The 21372-nt window shown below is 40.0% G+C and overlaps 1 protein-coding gene and 1 non-coding gene across 3 annotated transcripts; both read right to left on the minus strand.

Annotated features, from left to right (window-relative positions):
• Positions 1-149: 149 nt before the first annotated feature.
• LOC119724520 (tubulin epsilon chain-like) lies at positions 150-21319 on the minus strand. Of its 2 annotated transcripts, XM_038195609.1 has the most exons (13): positions 21164-21319; positions 19678-19697; positions 18697-18803; positions 16529-16595; positions 15488-15603; positions 12749-12870; positions 10513-10579; positions 9987-10107; positions 7724-7914; positions 4537-4677; positions 3557-3697; positions 2696-2870; positions 150-507 (listed from the first exon to the last, which is right to left on the minus strand). In XM_038195609.1, the coding sequence occupies exons 1-13, from the start codon at positions 21186-21188 to the stop codon at positions 358-360; spliced, it is 1443 nt and encodes a 480-aa protein (XP_038051537.1). In that variant the 5' UTR covers positions 21189-21319; the 3' UTR covers positions 150-357. The 2 variants fall into 2 exon arrangements, with proteins under 2 accessions (XP_038051537.1, XP_038051538.1); XM_038195610.1 differs by lacking the exons at positions 18697-18803; positions 19678-19697; positions 21164-21319 and having other exon boundaries at positions 15488-15599; positions 16529-16601.
• On the minus strand, positions 12976-13048 carry Trnat-agu. The gene has a single exon. It is a non-coding gene; the product is annotated as a tRNA-Thr (tRNA).
• Positions 21320-21372: the final 53 nt, after the last annotated feature.

Below are 21372 nucleotides of genomic sequence, written 5' to 3' on the forward strand. Positions count from 1 at the left end.
GAATATTCGATACCATACTCACTCATCAAGGTACCCGTACTTGATTATAAGGACTTGTGTGAATTATTACTTGAGATTTTAATTGGTTTTGTAATTTTTAGTACTCCATAAAGTACTTGTACTTGCCAAAGAACTCGGACTCGGCACTTGAAGGTCCAGGTACTTGGACTGGGGTACCTGAACTCATTCTTAGGGGTCACAGGACTCGGATGCGAGTGGTCCTTGGCAGTACTTTGTACTCAGATAAATGTACTCGACTGCAGCTTTCTGGATGCAATGCACAAGTCATACAGCAATCAGCAATCCTGGTTTCCTTAGCAGATCAACTCCTTGTTCTTTACCCGTTTAATTCTCAACTCATACAGCAATCTGTAATCTTGGAATACTTGCTGGCTTAGCCTTCTCTAGTTGTTGATATTCGCTGATCAGTGATGTCAGTGATTCTAAGCTCTCTGAGAACATTGTCATATCCATGCCTTCCACGTTGGTATAGTGATGTAGGTGAGCCTTGAGAAAGATATATAATGAAACAAAGTGAATGCCCTGCTACTGTGGTAAATAATTGCACATCAAGGGTTCTTGCAATGTACATGTACTCACACATTAATGCGACCATCATTTTCATTTTCAATGCTTTCTGTGCACCATTCAATAAACACACGAACCTAAACACAGCACAACTTTGCGAGCAACCTACGGTTAAAATAACATGGATAACTCATAACTTCACAAGTGCTCATTGGCTATTGTTTGACAAGTCTAGTCCACTATTTGGGACTAGTTACTACAGCTGTGCGTATTGTAAGAGCAACATGGGAGATGGGACTGAGACGTTTCGTGTTAAACTTTGACCATCAATTGACAACTTTTTCTACTTGAAAAGTAAAACATTAACAGCTCACATATCTAATGCTAGTCAACCAATGGTCTTACGCTATTTTCCAGTTTCAACCCCCGAAAAGATCATCTTTTACAGTTGCTATTTTTCTACCGATACAAAAGTAATTCATTTGAAAATGAGACACTGAGCCAAAATATCAGGCCAGTTAGGATCTGGAGTAATTACTTCATTTCAAATTAGTTGCAGCCTGACAATATTTCAGGCGTATCATTGGTTTGTTATGGGCACAAAAGCAACTTGAAATGGAATAGTTTGAGAGGTTGGAAGATGTAAAAAAAAATAAATATACAGTTCTTTTCCATCTATACAAACCTTCATTGAGATAAAACTATTTGAGGAAATAAAAATGTGCTGAACAGCATGGGTGCAGCAACTGCCTCAGTCATTATGTCAATAGTGGTAAGCTATGACTCTGGTTCCATTCAAAATGTTCAGTGTTTTGAAATTTCGATTTTTTTTTTCCGAAATTGTTTTGACCCACCCACCAACCCTAATTTTTGTTGTTCAAATGTTGAATTGCTATTCAATATGTCCTATACACTAAAGAACAAAGTAACGTTTCAAATGAACCAGCACCCGATTTCACGAAGCGCTGCGACAAGTCGTATCATCCATTTCACGAAAGTTGCGATGTGTTAAACGCGTCGTAAGTTCCTTTACAACGGCTTAAAACACGTCGCAAGCTACGACGTGACTAGTGGTCATCGCAAAATACAAAGAGTCCCTTTCTAAGCCAGTTTAGTGCCATAAACATGACAAAAACGAGATAATAATACCAAGGCAATGTGTGTAAAGTTGTAAATAGAAAATTAATTGAATAATTATGAATTAGACTGGAATATTGCAGTTGAAATTTCAAAGCAGCTATACAGTCCACTGAGAGGTTGTTTTCCTTCAAAATTGCATCACACGGCCACCATTTTGTTTTACGTTTCAACAAATTTCGAGCTAAGATCCGACGACTCTTTGTTGAATATCACATGACTATTTACTGTACACTGACTCTATGCATAAAACAGTCACCGAGTTGTGCTATAAATACACCTACGACGAGTCGCACTTACGACGTGTTTTGTGAAATGGATCGCAGGACGCGTCGCAGCCGCGCTGATCGTAGAGATACGTGTCGCATCGCTGCGATGCATCGTAAGTTACAAAGAGTTGGATGAAATCGGGTGCAGGCATTTTAGGTCAATGCTCTCCCAGCTCGGGGTTTTTAATGGCTGTTCCAGGCTTCCAGCATGCAACTTTGAAGTTGAAACAAGAGAAAATTGCCAATCACACACAACTTTTGTAGTGTTTTTCAGTTTTCTTTCACACTTTAAAAAAGTAAAACAAAACTAACTACCAAAAAATGTCCTTATCAGCTGGAATGTTGCATGCCTGTATAATACCTGTTTTTGGTAGTTTACTTTTAATTTATAGTTACACAAACTGCGGACAGGGTATGCAAACACAACTTGACACATTGTGAACATTTTTTTACAGGTCCATAGATAGATAGTTCTTAGAAGTCAATCACAAGTTGTCAGTCTTGAGTTGCAAGTTAAGCCAGGGCCTGTGTCAATTCATATCTGTGACGAGTTCGGGACAATTTCCGGACACTGTATTTGGGGAAAAAAAATGCAGGCTTCTGAACAACTTCCCTGCAATTTTCCCCCAACATGCCCAATGAAGTTATCAGTGTTGGTTAGTCAAGTAGTTGCTTGACTCACTCATCCCGGATATGAATTGAGACGGCCTATAATTTGATGTGAATTGTGATTGGACTACAACACTTGAAGTACTGTCTACCTTTCTCTTGTAGAGTCGATTGAATCGGTCTCTCAGGTCACTGAATGTGTGTCTCACACACGTATTGTTAGCCACAGCTAAGAGAGAGTAAGGCTGCCCCACTGGAGGAACCGAACACAAACCAGTCTTCCAGCCGTCCGTATTCCAATATATGAAATTCAGAGATGGACGCAACCTTGCGGGCAAATGAATCATTGAAGACAAAGATCAGTACATGTATTCGCTAGAATAGTCGTGACGTCACTCAGAGGTCAACTCTGTACAACCATACACTCAGGTACAACAATCACAGGCCCCCCCCCCCCCAAGTCATGGTTGTTAGGGTATACAGTTCTGGGCCCACCTTTATTGACCCAAAACTTTAACTGCTGTGCTCCAATGGTTACAGTGTTTGACTCATGTGCCGTGGTACGTGGGTTCGAACCCTGATGGCAAACATGGTGCTTGTGTTCTTGGGCAAGACACTTTGCTACAATTGCCTCTCTCCAACCAGGTTTATATATGGAGTACCTGTGAAGGTCAAGACCAGATTACGCAAATCTCGAGCTGCTGCAGAAAAACGGTCCGATGGCCTGATAAACAGGGACAATTATTGTGAAGTGCGTTGAAACTTTAGGTAGAAAAATGCTACATAAGCACCACACCACATTCATGACATTATTTTATCATTCAGACAATTTTATTCTTTAGAAAATCAACACTCTTGTGCTTGCTCATCCCCCTTCATAATGAAAGTTTAACTTTGGGCATTTGTGGCGAGTTGAACTTTTACTGGGCAATGGCAATACATTTACAGCACATTGCATTCAAGTGGTGTTTGAACTGATTTCAATATGTTTCCTGAAATCATGTAGTGCTGACCTATCAATATTTCTCCTGATGTCTGAGATGTGGACGTTCCCTCTGCACATGAGAGCACAGGCAAGGTACATGGAGTTCTTAGGATCTGCCTTTATCAGCTGGTAGTCTCTAGAAAAAGCATCCGTGAACATCTGGTCCAACCTGAAACATAAACACGAAGTGATTTTTTTTCACTTTCTGATAACTGATCTCAACTTTCTTTTTTTTAGTCAGGTCATTTCGAGGCATATAACAGCTTACAGTTTTATTTAATGATAATATTTACATAGTGTTTAATTTAAGAGATGTAATGGAAAAGGCTGCAATAAACCACAGATCTTAAGAAGAATTTGACACCCCTTGTGTTCAGATAAAGGAGCAATCATTGCAAAGTGTCTTGCTCAAGGACACACCATTATTCCTTAAAGACTCCTTACACAGTGTTTCCTCATTGAGGGTAAATTTGTTTTTTAAATTCAGTGGCAATAAAAGAACAAAGTGTCTACTTGTGCGTATCACAGAGTAACAAAGACTTTCCCTTCATCATGTTCAAATAAAAATCGATTGAAGATTGAACTACACTTAACCTATCGCAGTAGAATCAGGTCAACACCGTCCAATTATATGATATACGAATGGGCGCGGAATGCACAAAATCTGAGACAAACAAAACTTAACATACAAAATTCCATAGGGTTGTCTAAGGGGCGTGGCTATCTCGCAAAAGGCAATAGGTCAATACCATTGCCTTCCCTGTGTTGCTCTCCCTCTCTGATGTTTGTCTCCTAACCAATTTTCCATTTGCATAATAATGCACAAAAAATCCACCTGTTCTAAATTTGACAATCAATCCATATAAAATGAGAGGATTTTTCGTTTGATTTCTCATTCAAAAGTGAATAACTTTTGTATGTTAGAAAAAGACCAATTTAAAAGTTGTTGGGGTGAAACTCAAAAGTAGTGCAGGGAGAGCAACTCATTGTAGCTACTGTTGCTGTTACCTTCTTGGTGGAAGATTGAGGTCTAGGAGTGAGTAGAGAGGTGTCTGACTAGCAAGTAGGTAGTGTATCTTGGGAAAGGGAACCAGATTGGTGCTGATCTCATTCAAATCTATGTTCAGGCTACCCTCAAATCTTGATGACCTGTCAGGAGAAAAATCAATGTTTCCATCTTACAGTCTTACTATCGTTTCATGTTTAGCGATTAAACGGTTTTAGGATCTGATTGATACACGTAGGAACTGTTTAAAGATATAGTCCATCATTTGTAATTAGTGCATTTTGTTCGTTTGAAGCAACAAAAGTGTTCAAAATCTAATGAAGGATACTGAACAACTTACTTGATGAAGTTTCAGCTCAGCTTCAGCTTTATATTCCGAGAAAGACAGCATTCTAGGATCTCAATTTCAAATCAAAAGTTGCTAAATCATATTTCGAATTGTTTTGAATTGCAGCTTTACGCGATGTCGCGCACTGATCTGACGAATTAAAGCAACAGCGTGCGCCTGTGCGTCGTTCCAATGCTTGTGCGCGCTGCGCCGAATAACAAAACGAATTACTAATTTAAATTTTCCTACGGTGCTTCTTAAGACGCACCGTTAAAATGCCTTCTTTCGTTGATTTCTTCAAAATGAGAGCTTGCCAGAAAGAATGATTTCACAGGGAGTTTAGTCCCCTTACTATCTTTCAACCAGTATGTTTTTCAACTTAAGCCAGTTACTTGTTTGGATAGCTGCAAATGATGGACTCGGGCTTTAAAAGAATTGTTGGAACTGCCAACTATCTTACTATCAAGATACAAGTAGTGTTTTGAGCAGCGTAGTATGGTGAAACAACTGGAGGAATTCATGATACAGTGCACTGCTGAAGGTTTGCCTTCGAGGTCACTTCCGAATTTACATTCAAATTCCTGCATTATATTGTGCTACAGGTAACCATCTTTCATTGTTAACATGCAATACCACACACACATTAAAGCTAACCCTCCAGGTTATGTTGGCTAGAAACCCTGCCAAACGCAGCAACAGTAAGCATTTGTGTGAGGGAGTGTCTCATAAGTCGGGAGCGTTCGCGGTCCAGTGGAACCTTCCGTCGGAACGCCAGGCATTCCAACGGGAACGTGCCGTGTTCCCAATGCGTTCCGCACATTGAATGGAACGCACCGAGCTGCGGTCCAGCTAGAACGGGGAGGGAACACCGTGTTCCCGGCGGAACGCTGCACGGCCGGGGATTCGCGGTCTGGTATACGTACGTACATCTTTGCGTAACTGCAGGACTCGGAGTCAGTGTTTATTCAAACGCTAGATTTTCTGACAAGGTGTGCATCGTCAATGGTAAGCTCCGCTTTTATCGGTTTCTATTTTTAGTTAGTAAAAGTATAAAATGGTACAGGTATTAAAACTATTGTTCTTGCACCAACATAATTTAACGTGAGTACACAATCACCGTAGCGATTGCATGTAATGTGAGGTCGGGGCTACTGAAATTTCACTACAGAAACTACAATTACATCTGATTACCAGGATTCCATCAACGTTCACTCGTAACTTGTCTTGAACTATTTACCCAAACCTTCATAGGAATTTCACAGTCACGCCCAAATATTACATATATATCCTCAAAAACAAGAAAAGCCTACCGTTCAGTGACGCACGGGTTGCCGGGGCCCGGAGATCGGGACGCCATTTTTCCTGACGCAATATGGGCAAATATTCTACGTGTAAACTGGGCCATCGTATACGTGATATGCTGGGAGCGTTCCCCTGGAACATGCAATAGAACGTGTATTCCCGGCCGTTCCGTTGGACCGTTCTCGCAAAGGGATTGTGCCATTCCAATGGAACGGTCCCCCGTTCCCAATGGAAGGCCAGAGCCTTCCAGTCCGGGAACACGCCGTTCCAATGAGAACGTCCCGAGCGTTCCGACTTATGAGACGCTCCCTAAGTGACAAGCCTGCCCAGAGTAGCAAGATCCTTCAGGCAAAAAGTTTCAAGGCCAAACTTCCTCAGAGTCTGAGGTCACCGCACGCAGCAGGATACAACTGAGGCATTGCTCTATGGGACTTACAGCTGTCATTGTCTCAGAAGCGGCCGTTTATGCACTGGTGTCGGTGGCTGAATGCATCAAAGTGCACCAGACTTTTCCACCTAATGCACTGTGTTGAGTCTGGCATGATTAGGTTTAATGGGTTCAGAAGGCACATCAATTATCACAGAAATGTGATTCCAACAAAAAAAACCCTTTAAATGCATACATAAAAGCAAATTAAAAACTTTCCGATTGTTAGTCCTGGTCACCAATTAACCCTTTCCTTACCATGGGCGACTTTTGTCGACAAGAACTACCCCCCTGCTGATTCCCATGGGCGACTTTAGTCGACCAGGAAACCACACACCGAACACCCTCAACACAGATTATTTACTACTTTTCAGAAAGTCGGCATGCTGATATGTTTGGCCGCCCATACATCAACCATATACTAGCTGAAAGAGAGTTTTTGGATCGTTCTAATGGTGTAGTTTATTCATAGTTACCATTACAAAAAAATGAGAAAAGTGCTTCAGAAGTATCCACCCACAAATTGAGGTATGGAGTGCCATTTGGTCATGTGGAGAAATGGCTTGCAGTTTGACAAATGGGACCAAATGAAGAAAAAGGCATAACTTTCTTATATTTGCACGTATGGACTTCATTTCTACATCACATAAAAAAGTAAGGTCCAAGGAACAAACTTTACACACAACACCTATGATTTAAATCACTCCTTGGTAGTGAAAATCTGGGTTGAAAACAGTGAGTTTTGGACTTGTGGTCGTGTGTTTCACGCTCTAGTGATTTCCGCATGACTGAGCAAACAATTTGGTCATGGGGAGAGCCAAGTCAATAAACAATGTGGTAATGAAAGGGTTATGTGAATATTATTTGGCAACATGTCCAAATAAATTTTAACTCTCGTGTCATGTTGAACTCATGGGCTGTTGGGGGGCGGTGGCACTGGCATTGATTTGGTTTAATTATTTTTTTTAGGGGGGGAGAATTTGGGGCAATAAGGGGGGGGGGGGTATGAGGAGCATATGCCCCCTTACTTATGCTAATGATTTAATTGTGGGTGAAGTGTGAATTGCACCTCCAATGGCAGCTTTCCTTTATTGTGAATCTCTCATATTGAAAGATAAAACTGATTACTTACGATGTTAGATTGAGCAGCAGGTTGGCCACGATGTTATTCATTTGATCAAACGGTTTCTCTTTGCCTCCTTGTTTCCCTGATCCTGAGATGGTAGTGCCGGCCTTTGCCTGCCCTGTTGCTCCATAGGTTTTCTTTCCTGTTTTTTCTGGCGGCAGCGCCTGGTTGATTTTCTCACAGATATCTGAAAGAGCCTTGAAAATGTAGAGTTGAATGTAAATTTAAGAAAACAGGTTCGGGCTCTACAATGCATTTCCCACAAAACAATAATAGCTGGAAAGATTATTAAAAAGTAGAATATAGATCTCTCTCATAAGACGCCATCTTCATAGGAAAATGGCTGAACAAACTACACTACTCCACTTGCATTTGTACGTGGGGAAAATCAGGCATTATCGTCTTTCTCTTCCAACAAATGCCAGTGAAATGTTTCGCTAATGCTCTCTTCATTATCCTCGAGATAATCATCATGATTTTTAAAGCATTGCATTTTGTACAACTAAATCTGAAACCTCCGAAAATCGCACAACATAATGATTTTATCCACTGGATCGTTCACGAGGCTACCCGTTCCCGACCGGTCATGTGCTAGCGGACGGTACAGTGTGGTACGTACGCTGGTACCATTGCATATCATCTTTGTACATAGATGCACGCACGTGCGACACAGTGATTTTTTCCATGTCACCTGTCAATGTTTAACCTTTTGTCCAGCCGGAAAAGGCTCCGATCAGTGTGATGGCCTGTGTTTTTACCGTTGAAACACTCCAATAACGACTGGTGAAACATCGATTAAAACTACGTTCGCGATGATTTCAACGTGCCATTTCCATCGACTTTTCATCGACTTTTCTTCGACATCATGATTGAAATAAAATGACATGTTGTGAACAAATAGTTATAAAATCAAATTTTGTGGGACACATTGTAAGAAAATCGGAAATTTCGTTGGGAAATTCAAAAAGTCGGATTTCCGATTAAAATCGGAAAAGTTTCATCTCTGTGTGCCAAATGTTCTAAACACCAACTTGTGTTGCTTGAAATTTTTTGGAAATATGTTGCAGCCGATGCGCGCCACGAACATTTGACGCCCAAAATGCCGATGCCGAGGCAATCTGTAGGAAGTGACGTCATTTGAGAGAAACCTGTCATTTGAGAAAAATGTTATTTCCTCAGGATACAAAATTTTACATAAAGCTGTTGGAGTGTCATGTTTGTATTCATGTCACATATTTCTCTTTGAAATGTTTCAAACACACATGATGTCACTATGGTGGGACTCGATTTCCAACAGTGAACTGATGCTAGATATGCATTACACGCAGTGCTTGTCCGACAATGAGTCCTTTGGCTCAGAATTTGTGATGCGATCAAGCTAAATGAGTCGTTTGTCGGGAATTTTCATTTGGAGATACAGGCCAAAATAGGGCCGCTTCACCACATCACTTCATCACATCTCTTGGTGTTCAGACTTCCATAATTTTTGAACTAAAGATGGTACCAGCATGCAGTTTTCACAGCAGTAATGCTGAGATTGTGCTCTTTTCAAATCTGCAAAAAGAAAATAATTGACCAGGGTCGACAAATGACTCGCTTAGCTTGATCGCATCACATTTGATAGACAGCTATAGGCACAGCCAAAAAAAAAAAAAAAAGAGAAAGTTTCCAACATTTGCTCTGTTTTAAAGTGTAAGACATTATAGATTCCTCGTGACTAGACACTTGAAAAAAATGGTCAGTAAACAATTCAAGGTGCGACATTTCGGCAATCTTCAGATTAATGTATACCTTTAAGGCCAAAAAAAAAAAAAAAATTCGGTCTCTGGTCAGACCAAAGTTCCGGAATTGACGCGGCTTTTTTTTTTTTTTTTCAAGCTTGGATTGTGCAGACAAGGTGGGCACTATTTTGCTTTTTTGGTGTCCTCATGTACATTGGTGTCCTCCATAATTTGCCTTGGTGCTCTCGATCATTTGCCTTGGTGCAATTTCCCATTCCTTGGTGCTCTTTGGTAAAACAAAATTGAGGAGGTGCGGCAATAGAGGGCGCTGTTGGAGCTACCGCGGAACATTTTGGAAAAAAAAAGATTGACGCGCATGATTAAAATCGACGCGCGCGCTGACTTATTTTTTTTTTTGGCCTAACGGAAACAGGAAAACTTGATTCAATCATGCAAGTCCAACTCAGCATTTGCACTGTTCATGTACAGATCATTGTGTAGCAGCGTTCTTGTACTGCGACTTACACTACTATTCCACCTAAACTGACCTGGTTTTCCACAGGTAGCACACAATCAGCATACTCTGTGAGCTGCTGCATGGCTAGTACGCTATTGTAGGGTGACGTGATGACGTCATCGTCAACTGAAGGGTACACTGGTGTGACAAACCTACAGTGAAAATTCCATAAAAAATTGTAAACCTCCACAACATCCATTTCAAACCCAACTGCGATGTTTTCAGCAGAGATGTTTGATTATTGGAGTTTATAATGAGCATAAGTGACATTTCAGTTGACAAAATATTGGGCAAATAAGAAAATACTAAGGAAATTATAGCACGATATTAATTTTCTTAATTTGGCCTGAGGTAGTCAGAAACTGCCAACATTGCATCAATGGGTGTTCATCAGAGGAATCTGTTCCAATATTACAAAAGACTGTGGCTTTTCTGGAACGTTTTATCAAGCAGCTCTGGAGATGCTCCGTTAGCACTTAGCATCAGCAATTATGTGGCCAATGAAACTTGGATACTAGATCATGAATATGTATGAGGTATACAAATCAGTTCATTACCTATACACATCAGGATATTCGTCTTGGAGTAATTTCAGAATTGATGTACCCACACCAGATCCTGTGCCTAAACAGAATAAAGAAAAAGGGAATTTCAATATACATGTATTGTTCAATTCAGATTTGTTTTGTTCTGGGAAGAATACTCTGGGGTCTGCTTTTTTCTTCAATAAAGTACCTAATATACGTGATATGAATATTTCAAAGAAAGTACGGCATTTAAGTGATATGATCTTTATAAAAGAAAGTCCGGGTACATGTCTTAAAGGGAAGATACAACATTTGCAAACATCAAAAAACGAAATGATCAAATTATCACGAAATACCTTACCGAATTGTTAGAGACTGACATTCTAAAGCATCCTTTAAAATCGTGGCTCCTGGTGTGCTGACATTTTGAAGAAAACCTGTATTTTTCCAATGCTGGTCGGCCGACCAGCGTTGGAGAAAACCGGCATTTTTCCAACAACTGTTCCTAATTGTTCATATTTAGTTATTCTGACTTTTCTTTGCAATTGATTACACACCTAGGGGTACAAGCCTGCTAGACTGATTCTCTGACCTTACAATTCCCCAAAGTAAATTAAATGCTCCGTTTCATCTTAAGTGGGGTCAGGGAGCCAGACTACAAGAACATGATAGGTTTTCTTGGTTTTTCCAGCATCTACAAGCCAAAACGTGAAACAAGTTAGTTTAACAATATTTTCTCCAACATACTAATCCTCCAAATCCATTTGTTTCTGAAAATTCCAGCAAAAGCAAATGTTGTACATTCCCTTTAAATCACTTGGATCCGAGTCTCAATTCACTTGGATGGACTCTGAGTCTGAGTCATGTGTCATTTGATTCAATGTGTATCCCTTTGCCTTGAACAAAATGGATGTGCATAGACACACATAAAATGTAAGCGATTTGTAAGTGATGTGCTGTCATGGGAAATAGGGAGGGGTGCATACAATAATGGTATTTTTAAGTTGATTTAAAGTTACTTTCTGAATATAAACGTTGGAATTATGTTTATAAAAGAATTTTTTTTGGTAAAAACAATATGTGAGTTGCATCCAGTCAGCGTCAAGTCAAGTCATCAGCGTCAAGTCCAACTCATGATGGTGGAGGTTAAGTCTTGAGTCGGAGTCTTTTGCCAATGTGACTCGAGATGAGTCTGTGTCACTAAAATTGCAACTTGACATGGACTCGAGTCCAAGTCCTGGACTCGAGTCCTATAACAATGGCAATCTAAAAAAATTCTTGAAATTCCAGTATGCATCTAATAAGGGAATAACAGTGTGAGGAGCCGGTCTTCACTGCGTGATAATGACCGAGTGTGGGGGTGACCGCTGTTAATGGACCGAGACGAAGTCGAGTTCCATTAACAGCGGTCACCCCCACACCCGGTCATTATCATGCAGTGAAGACCGGATCCTCACACTGTTATTCCCATTAATAAATACCTTTATAACGAAATAAACAGTTAAAATGCTCCAATTTTGTGACTTTCTTTCGGCGATATTTCCAGACTTTTTTGTGTTCATGTTCATGGGCCATATTTTAGCTTAACAGCTATAACGACGTAAACTCAACAGAAACTGCTGCCGTAGCGAAACAAATTACAACAATGTTTTCATATCTTTACCTGATGGAGGAAGCTGAAATCTCGTTTACACATTCCTTGTGTCCGGAATTACAAAGATGCTTGGTTTAGAAAAGGTAAATATGTCGGTGGGTGAAGTGTTCAAAGAAAATAAATCGTAGATCTACGCTTTCGTCAAAAACATCCTCAGTATATACTGCACTGCTGTACGATGTCGTTTCAAAACTTCTGTACGCGCGCGCACGCACGCATCCCTAGCAACTGTGTTGCGTACGCGTGCATCAGTCTCACGCGATGGGGGTTGAGCGCATGTGCAGTGCTCAATTATTAAAAGCTACCGCAGGACTGTTACTATATTTTGACCAATCATTGGCTTGCATGGGGCTGAACGGGGCTAGATCAATGCTGGTTCAGGGGCCATTTATTCGCTTGATCTTTGAAGCCGGTCCATTATCACCGTTAATGCCCGGCCACGTGATCGAGTCTCGACCAATCAGAAACCATCAACTCTCCAAGGTATTTATTAATGTTGTTTCAATCAATGGGTTTGCCCTCTACTAATGTGAAGGTCATTATCATCATTCACTATATGCCATAAATACAGTCAGACCACATTTTAGGTTCAGTGCGATCTCCGTGTCTTACCTCCACCCATGGAGTGAGTTATGAAGAAACACTGTAAGCAGTCACACTGCTCAGCTGCATGGCGTACACACTCCGATATCTGGTCTCTGTACTGAACACCATACATCTTATTGCCAACTGCCCTGCAAAATTCAACAAAAAGGACATTACTGTTAATTATCCGGAGCATTTTATGAAGAAATTAGCAACTATGTGTCAGCAATTTTTACAAAGCTGAGCAAAGAGGTTGACTGGAGCGGGGTTTGAACCTGCGACCTCCGGATTACTGTTCCGGTGCTCTACCCACTGAGCTATCCAGCCCTGCGTTGTCAATGTCTTTGATCAAGGGGTGCTAGTCAGAAGCCATAAACCCACATGCCATGCAGGGATCAAGGTAAAAGTCACGATGCTAGCAACATTAGCAATGCTGCAAACTTGCGAAATAGCAAACAGGGATTACTCAGAAAGGATACAACTTTTTCCCTACAAATCACAAAAACACATAACAGGTTTGAGAATTTATTAAACATTTAATAAGGGAATAAATGTGTGCTTGAGAGGTTTAAATCACTCTGTTTAAGACCGCTTAGAGTCTGGGTGCTGATAATTACCCGAACTATACAATTCTGACTCACTGGTAGTGTTGCGCATGCCTACATGAGGACTGTGAACGTTCAACCAGAGGCACTGGATTTTTAGGAGTCCACATTTTATGTGACACTGGAAAAGTGTTTAAGACCAGCTAGCCATGTCTTTATCATCCGTTTAAGACCGGCCACGTGACAGGCTCTCAACCAATAGGAATGGCTAAACTGTTTGAGGTATTTATGAATTAGCAATAACATATGGAACATAGATATCATGATTACGTCATCATTTACATTATCATCAGGATATCATCATCCAACAGTGAATCCAGAAAACACAAACCAACACAGGAGAAATTCACCATGTTCACAATGCAATGATCCACTAATTGTAGTAGGGGTGTGCATTTTCGGGTAGTATGAGAACCGGGTGCCCGGTTAAAAAAAAAGGGTAGCCGGGTATCCGTTAAAGAATCCCAACCAAATATTGGAAGTTGCTGTTCAGATTGTACATAAAGGCGCGAGAATACTACATGTGCATTGTACCACTCCGGTGCATCAATGCAGCAAGATACATGTGTGTACAATGAGCTTTATACAATTACAGGTATGGCATGTATGGTGAAAACTGCAGCTTGCGCAAAACGCATAACATTCACTGTGTGGACTTCCGAACAAAAGATGTCCACATAAACCAGGTAGCAGCGACGTTGTGTGGACTTGCCCATGTCCACACAAGGTTTCCCCCCTTTCTGGAAAACAGGTTTAGAGGCATTTTGGGGTTAGGTTTATCCATGGCAAAATGAAGAGAAACGCTAAATGGAATCATAGAAAAAAACATGTGGGTTGAAAGAGTTTTCACAGTTTGAGTAAAATTATTTTTGTCACTGGTTTTTCTTAACTACACAAAAAAAAAGGAATGTCCACTCTAAGTATGTAAAACAGACATAGGTGTTAATGTGAAGTCTGTTTTGTTTTTCCATGTAGCCTGGTTTTCATTCTGAAGTTTACGTACTGACATTCGAAACCTTTCTTTTTCATTGTCTGAAAAGTTACTGAGTAATTTGTAAAGTTGGTTTAATACAGAAGATAGGGGCAACTTTTGTGTGTGTGAAGTGCTATTCCATGCACAAAATGATTTTCCTTTTACACAAGTTTCATTTCAGCAGTGTCTCCATGTTGTCAACCAATAAAGTAAAGTAGCATTATTTTATGACCGTGGTGCACTGTCTTAGTGGTGCACATTATTGTGAATCAATCATAACCCTCCCACCGTTTGATCAGTCACAGACAGTCAAAACATTTCTTGCACTTCCCCTGCCATGCATTTGTACACAGACTAGTAAAACAAAACCAGTCAGATCACAATCATGTAAACACTGTGACTAGTCAAATTCCATCAACCGACAAAAGGGCTAACTGGTAGGTACAGCTGGCATATCAATCACCTCCAGTCAGAGTATGGGTATATCGAATTAACAGGGGAATTCCTGACTGTTAAAAACAGCCACTTGATTGATTTTGACTGCTGTGCTGGCGTACAATGTAGCTGAATTTGTCAGCCAGAGAGGGAGCATCATAAAACAAATACAGATTATTTAAAGATATAGTCCGTTATTTGTAATTTGTGCATTTTGTTTGTTTGAAGCAACAAAAGTGCTCAAAATCTAATGAAGGGTACTGAACAACTAACCTGATGAAGTTTCAGCTCAGCTTCAGCTGTATATTCCGAGAAAAACAGCATTCTAGGATCTCCATTTCAAATCAAAAGTTGCTAAATCATGTTTTGAATTGTTTTGAATTGCAGCTACATGCGATGTCGCGCACTGATCCGACGAATTATAGCAACCGCGCGCGTGTGCATCGGGCCAATGCTTGCGCGCGCTTCGCCGAATAACAAAACGAACTACTTATTTAAATTTCCTACGGTGCGCAGCGTCTTCAGACGCACCGTTGGAAAGGCCTTCTTTCGTTGATTACTTCAAAATGACAGCTTGCCAGAAAGAATAATTTCACAGGGAGTTTAGTCCACTTACTATCTTTCAACCGAGTATGTTTTTCAACAAAAGTTACGCCAGTTACTTTTTGGATGGCTGCAAATGATGGACTATAGCTTTAACCAAAAGACAGATCTTGACTGAAAGTTTTGACTTTCAACATGTTGATATCTTACCAGTTATTTCCACAGCCAGAGACATCAGTGATGAGTTGTCTATGGTCAAACAACTCCCCAACAGACCCCTTCAATAATTCATTGACCACGCCCTCCTCCATGTCAACCAAGACTGCCTGACAAAAACATGTAAAGGGTGAATCCATTACACTGAAGACATAACTTCACGCCACACACTGTATCATGCATGTACATGTACAGATATACAGGGTGAGTAAAAAAACAAAAACAAAATCCAAATGTCGGGACCATTGTTTTAGTGAAGTTCTGCATGTAGCACTCTCAAAATCTAGGACATGAAAGCCCAATTCATAAGCTTTCTTTTAGTACAAGAATCATTCAAATCACTCATGTACTTTTCAAGTTACGGAATTTTAAACACAACCCCAGTTTTAAGGTTCTGTACTGTCCATGGATCACAAAAAAGTTCAGTGTTCTTTCAGCAAAAAGAAAACAAATCACATAAGGATGTGTGTGAATTGTTTTCGTTTTGCTGAAAGAACGCACACCTTTTTTGTGATCCGTGGACAGAACTTTAAAACGGTGGTTGTGTTTAAAACTCTGTAACTTAAAAAAGTCCATGAGTGATGTGAATGATTCTTGTACTAAAAGAAAGCTTAGGAATTGGGCTTTCATATCCTAGATTTTGAAAGTGCTACATGTGCAGAGCTTCACTAAAACAATGGTCCCGACATTTGGGTATCCTTTTTTTTGACTCGCCCTGTATACACCTATCAAAGGATAGGAAGCTCCCTTAATTAAAGCCTTGAAAAATCATTGCAGCTATGTGCCTCAACAATTGTGCTGTACTGATTGGCCTACTTCTACATGTACTGTGCACACAGTACATTATGATGGCCAATAAGCTGCATACACGTAGGTCTCTTGGGAAATGTACATGTTAACTCAGGCATAATGAGACGAGAAGTTAGACAAAAACGTGCATTAACATGGTATCTTTACTGATGTAATTTGTTTTCAAATTTTTCTATCCATCAGCGAATGTTGCACTTATGAAATTTTGTCCTTATGATGACTTACCCTGGCTTTGAGGGAACGAACCTTGCTTTTTCCATCGCCAACACCGATACTAAGTGGGTTTTCGTATCTTCAAGGAAAACAAAATACAAGATTTAAGAATTAACTTCAAATGGAACATTGTTATATGAACAATGACATCCATCCTTCAGATGTTTTTTGTTATTTTAAAGATATAGTCCATCATTTGTAATTTCTGCATTTTGTTCGTTTGAAGCAACGAAAGTGCTAAAAATCTAAAGAAGGGTGCTGAACAACTAACCTGATGAATTTTCAGCTGTATATTCTGAGAAAAACAACATTCTCGAGGATCTTGAGTTCAAAAGTTGCTGAATCATGTTTTGAATTGGGCCTGAGCGTCCAAGACACGTTCTCACTGAGCCAATTGCAGCTACGCGATGTCGTGCACTGATCCAACAAATTATAGCAACCGCGCACACGTGTGCATCGTGCCAAAGCTTGCGCGCGCTAAGCCGAATAAAAATTAAAAGCAACTAGTGGAAATTTCCAACAGTGTGTCTTAAGCGAACCGTTGGAAAGGCCTTCTTTCGTTGATTTCTTCAAAATGACGGCATGCCAGAAAGAATAATTTCACAGGGAGTTAAGTCCTTTTACTATCTTTCAACCAAGTATGTTTTTCAACAATAATTGCGTCAGTTACTTTTTGGATAGCTGCAAAAGATATCTAACTGTATCTTTAAATCAGTAACAATGAATGGGGTCCGCTCTTAAGTCCGACGCCTCATAGGTCTGACGCCTCATAGGTCCGACAGAATCGCATCCCCTAACCAAATAAAGGCCCATAAGTCCGACACCTCTTAGGTCTGACGCCTCATAAGTCCGACGCCTCATAGGTCCGACGCCTCATAGCTCTGACGCTTCGTAAGTCCGACAAATTAAACGCCTCGTTTTTCCGTTGTCGGAATTATGAGGCGTCGGACTTATGAGGCGTCGGACCTATGAGGCGGAATAAATACATTTTATGCCTCATAAGTCCGACACCTCATAAGTCCGAAATTTCGGACTTATGAGGCGTCGGACCTATGAGGCTTCGGACTTATGATACGGCCCCCAATGAATGCACAAGTGGTCTTCTCATGTATGTCCCTGTAACCATGGTAAAAAAAAGCAGTTCAAAGATACATGTACATGCAGAGCTCTGCATTGGAAAGTACCTACATGTACATGTAGAACAGCCTGGAATCCGAAATTCTGTTATTTATTGCCATTCATAAAAACTTCACAAATTAACCCTCTTGCTATTTAAACAGTCACAGACAGTCAAAATTCAATCACTTCCACTTCCCCTGCTATACTTTTAACAACTTACATGTAGCTAGTCACCAGCAGTCAGATCATATGTAAAGCAAACACTGTGACTAGTCAAACTGGGTCAACAGACAAAGCAGGCAAGTTGTGGTCACAGCTGTTTTATCTCTCACCGGGAGTCAAAGCTGTATCAAGTTACTTAAACCATCCCAGCCAGTCAATCCTGCTTTATGTGGGCTGGGAATTCTTAACTGTTGAAAACAGTCACTTGTTGAATTTTGACTGTAAAGACAACTCGGCACAGAATGTACATAGTTTGCATATTATACTGTTATAGGAAGATTAAAGGGACATTACTGCCTGGAATGCATTAGGAAACAAATTATATTAATTGGAAAGAGCATTTAATAGTAGGATAACACACAACCATCCTTTAAAAACTGGGCGTTTTTGTGTTATTCCTGTGAGACCCATGCAAGAACGAATTTCGGGGGTCACAATTTTGTCCAAAAAAATTGAGCTGCATGTGAGTGCTACAAGTAGTTGTGAGTCCTGTTGCACAGCGATTCGCATTTCACGGATGTGTAAGAAACAACGTTTGTGTATTGGTGCTGTTTGTGTTATGTGACATACATACATGACACAGTGTGTACAGTTCATTGCAGTGAGACAACTTGAAATATGTACAAACTGTACGTGTATGCTTATATGCCACAAAATGTCCACCACATCCGATGTAAACAACAGGGATTTTTCGTCTTTGCTCGGGAATGGTAAGTCATTAGGTTCGTTGCCTTTCAACTAGACCTTTGAAATAGGATAAGTAAACAAAAGATGGTTTCAGAGTCTCTGACTGGGATTGCTACAATGTATTTACCAGAAAACATAACTGCACTGTGTACCTTGAATCAACATTGAGGAAAAAACTGCTGAGTGAATCATCATAAACACCCTTCTTGTTGTGAGCTGCATGCTCCCTCAAAGCCAAATCCCAGAAACGACATCCGATCTGCGAACAGGTTGTAAAGGGGTATAAAGATAAAAGCTTTATTGGAACCATATAAAATAAATTGCTTCTTTGCCATCAGACAATATTTGAAAATTGAATGGGGCATTTATGATCTTTTATGAGATATATGCCTCAAATTCAAATATTTTGTCATCACAAAGCCTTCTTTCGCATTTACAATACAATGTGCATTCTCTTGAGCTAAAATGACATTCATAACAAGATTTCAAATGCCTCTTAATAACACTTTTTCAAAAATTAAGAATGGGAAAATTCAATAATAGAAATTCATTTACATTTAATCATCAACACCTGGTACTAGGAGGTTAAGGGATAAAAAAATAAATTATTTCATGGGGTTTTTGGTTTTTATAATGACAAATGCTCTGAAGTTAAAAGACCACAACTGATATTATAATCTCCTTCTGAACACAAGGATAATACTAATGAAGCAAACTTGATATTGACTGAGAGATTTATGAATGACCCACCTGGGGGTGAGGACATTTCATTAAGTTTTTAATTAGGCCTAAGTTTTTTGATATTTAATTTGAAAAGGAATTTTAACCTGAACACCCTATTGTGAGTTAGTCCGAGTAACTTGGACCCAAGTTATCGCCTTTTTTAACATTTGGACATGGTCTGGCGATAGTAAGCCAGACCATGTCCAAATGTTAAAAAAGGCGATAAGTTGGGTCCAAGTTACTCGGACTGATTGTGAGTTGAGTTTCCTTGAACATAAATTCTTTATCCCACTTGCACTCATGGGCCTTGTGGTATGCAGGGCAACATTGTTCCGTGTTCACTTGCACTCATCCATCACTCGTGGGATAATTGTAAGAACTGATAAATTAATGAACTGGTGTTCCATTACCTGATTTCCACACTGTCCAACTTCGCAGAACATAAAAGAAAGGGAAAAAGAATACAAAACATGTAAAAGATGACGCAATTCATCAGGCAAAATAAAGGAAAGAATATAGTCAAGTATCCAGATGCCACTTGACTTGAGCGGTAGAGGTTAATATAGAGAAAAACATTTTCCAAGTACATGAAGTAATTCTAGGTAACAAAATTGGAAATTTATTTCTCAGTCTCGTATTCAATAATCAATGATTCATGTCTTTTCAACATTTTTGCAATGACTGATATTATTGGGATCATATAATAGGCCTATAAAAAAAGTGGCATCAGGCTGCAACATTCTTTCCAAATACATGTACATGATTGTCACATCACACGGCATTTCTATAATTATGATAATGACGTTGTTGTGCCCATTCTTGAAAATCACGCATTCTCGAGAATGGGCGCGCATTCTTAAGAATGAGCGCCCATTCTTAAGAACGAGCACGCGTTCTTAAGAATGAGCGCTCATTCTTAAGATTGGGTGGGAATATCACGTGCACAATTTATGAATTTTGCCCAATCTTAACAAACATTGCACGACATAATTATGTTAAATGAATTGTATAGCGGTTAAAAGGGAAACAATTCATATAAAGAGGAAAGAAAATGTTCTATGCTTCTGTACTCGTATAACTACGATAATTTGAATCATATTAAACCTGTTATTATTGCTTTTTCCTGCCTACTTATGGGAAGTTTTGTAATAACGGAGGACTGGGAACTAGTCTGGGAAGTGCTTTGTTTAGGCTAGACAAGTACAAGTCCCTGTATGTATCATATGCGTGCCACGAAAAAAAAAACGATGTCCAGAAGCTGCCAAAATTGCTCTTTTGACTAGATAGAATCCAGCTCTGCGACGTTATGGTGGGGTGTGAACAATAAATTGGTGGCAATTTAAATGGGAAATAGCATTAGCACTATGGGATGTCGCAGTATTCATTCTCATTCTTCACATTCTTCATTCTTACGTCCCCCCCCCCCTTTTAATTTATTATCCCAAAAATCTGAATTCTTTCTTATTTATTCTTATTTTTTCCCCCGGTCCCCTCCCCCAACACGCGTATACTTTTCATATCCACTCTACTTTTCAGCGCCTTGCGTTGCAACAGTATAATTATTAAGAATCAGTGAACGAGGATTCAGCTAGACTTGCCAAGCGCAGCCGGTGCTCGGCATGGACAAGACCGTTATCTTGTCGCGCATTCTCAAGAATGTGCGCTCAATCTGGAAGAGTTATTTTTTGCCAAGATTGAGCAAGGATCCAGTTGCACATTCTCAAGAATGTGCATACCCATTCTCGAGAATGCGTGATTTTCAAGAATGGGCACAACAACGTCAATCGTCCCGCCGCGCGCCAGGCATCACTGCATCATGCATGCAAAACTGTACCCCCTGCCCTGTCATGCCTGTAGTACAAACTTTACCAGCTAGAATATGTATTTTTTTTTTACCTTGAATTACTATTGACTGCGTCATTTCAATAGTGGGCTATCGGAGCTAAACACTCTTCTACTTTTGGAAGACGAACAAAATCAATAGGCACACTTAAAACCATTCTTCATGGCTTCGGAGTTTTCGCATTCAGGGATAACAAAACTTTCTGGTACTGTGTAGGCCGCCATGTTGGTTTCAGCTAGAAGCGATTGTTATCCAATCAGAT

The sequence above is a fragment of the Patiria miniata genome, unplaced genomic scaffold (assembly GCF_015706575.1).
Source record: "Patiria miniata isolate m_02_andy unplaced genomic scaffold, ASM1570657v1 HiC_scaffold_18, whole genome shotgun sequence".
In the NCBI taxonomy this organism is placed as follows: domain Eukaryota; kingdom Metazoa; phylum Echinodermata; class Asteroidea; order Valvatida; family Asterinidae; genus Patiria; species Patiria miniata.

Bases quoted from the DNA above. Each gene is read 5' to 3' on its own strand.
- LOC119724520 (XM_038195609.1), bottom strand. From the start codon at position 21,188: ATGACGCAGTCAATAGTAATTCAAG. The intron at 16,596-18,696 runs GTACACAGTGCA...TTTTCCTTGAAG, and splicing joins TTCCTCAATGTTGATTCAAG to ATACGAAAACCCACTTAGTA. The intron at 7,915-9,986 runs GTCAGTTTAGGT...TACATTTTCAAG, and splicing joins TGCTACCTGTGGAAAACCAG to GCTCTTTCAGATATCTGTGA.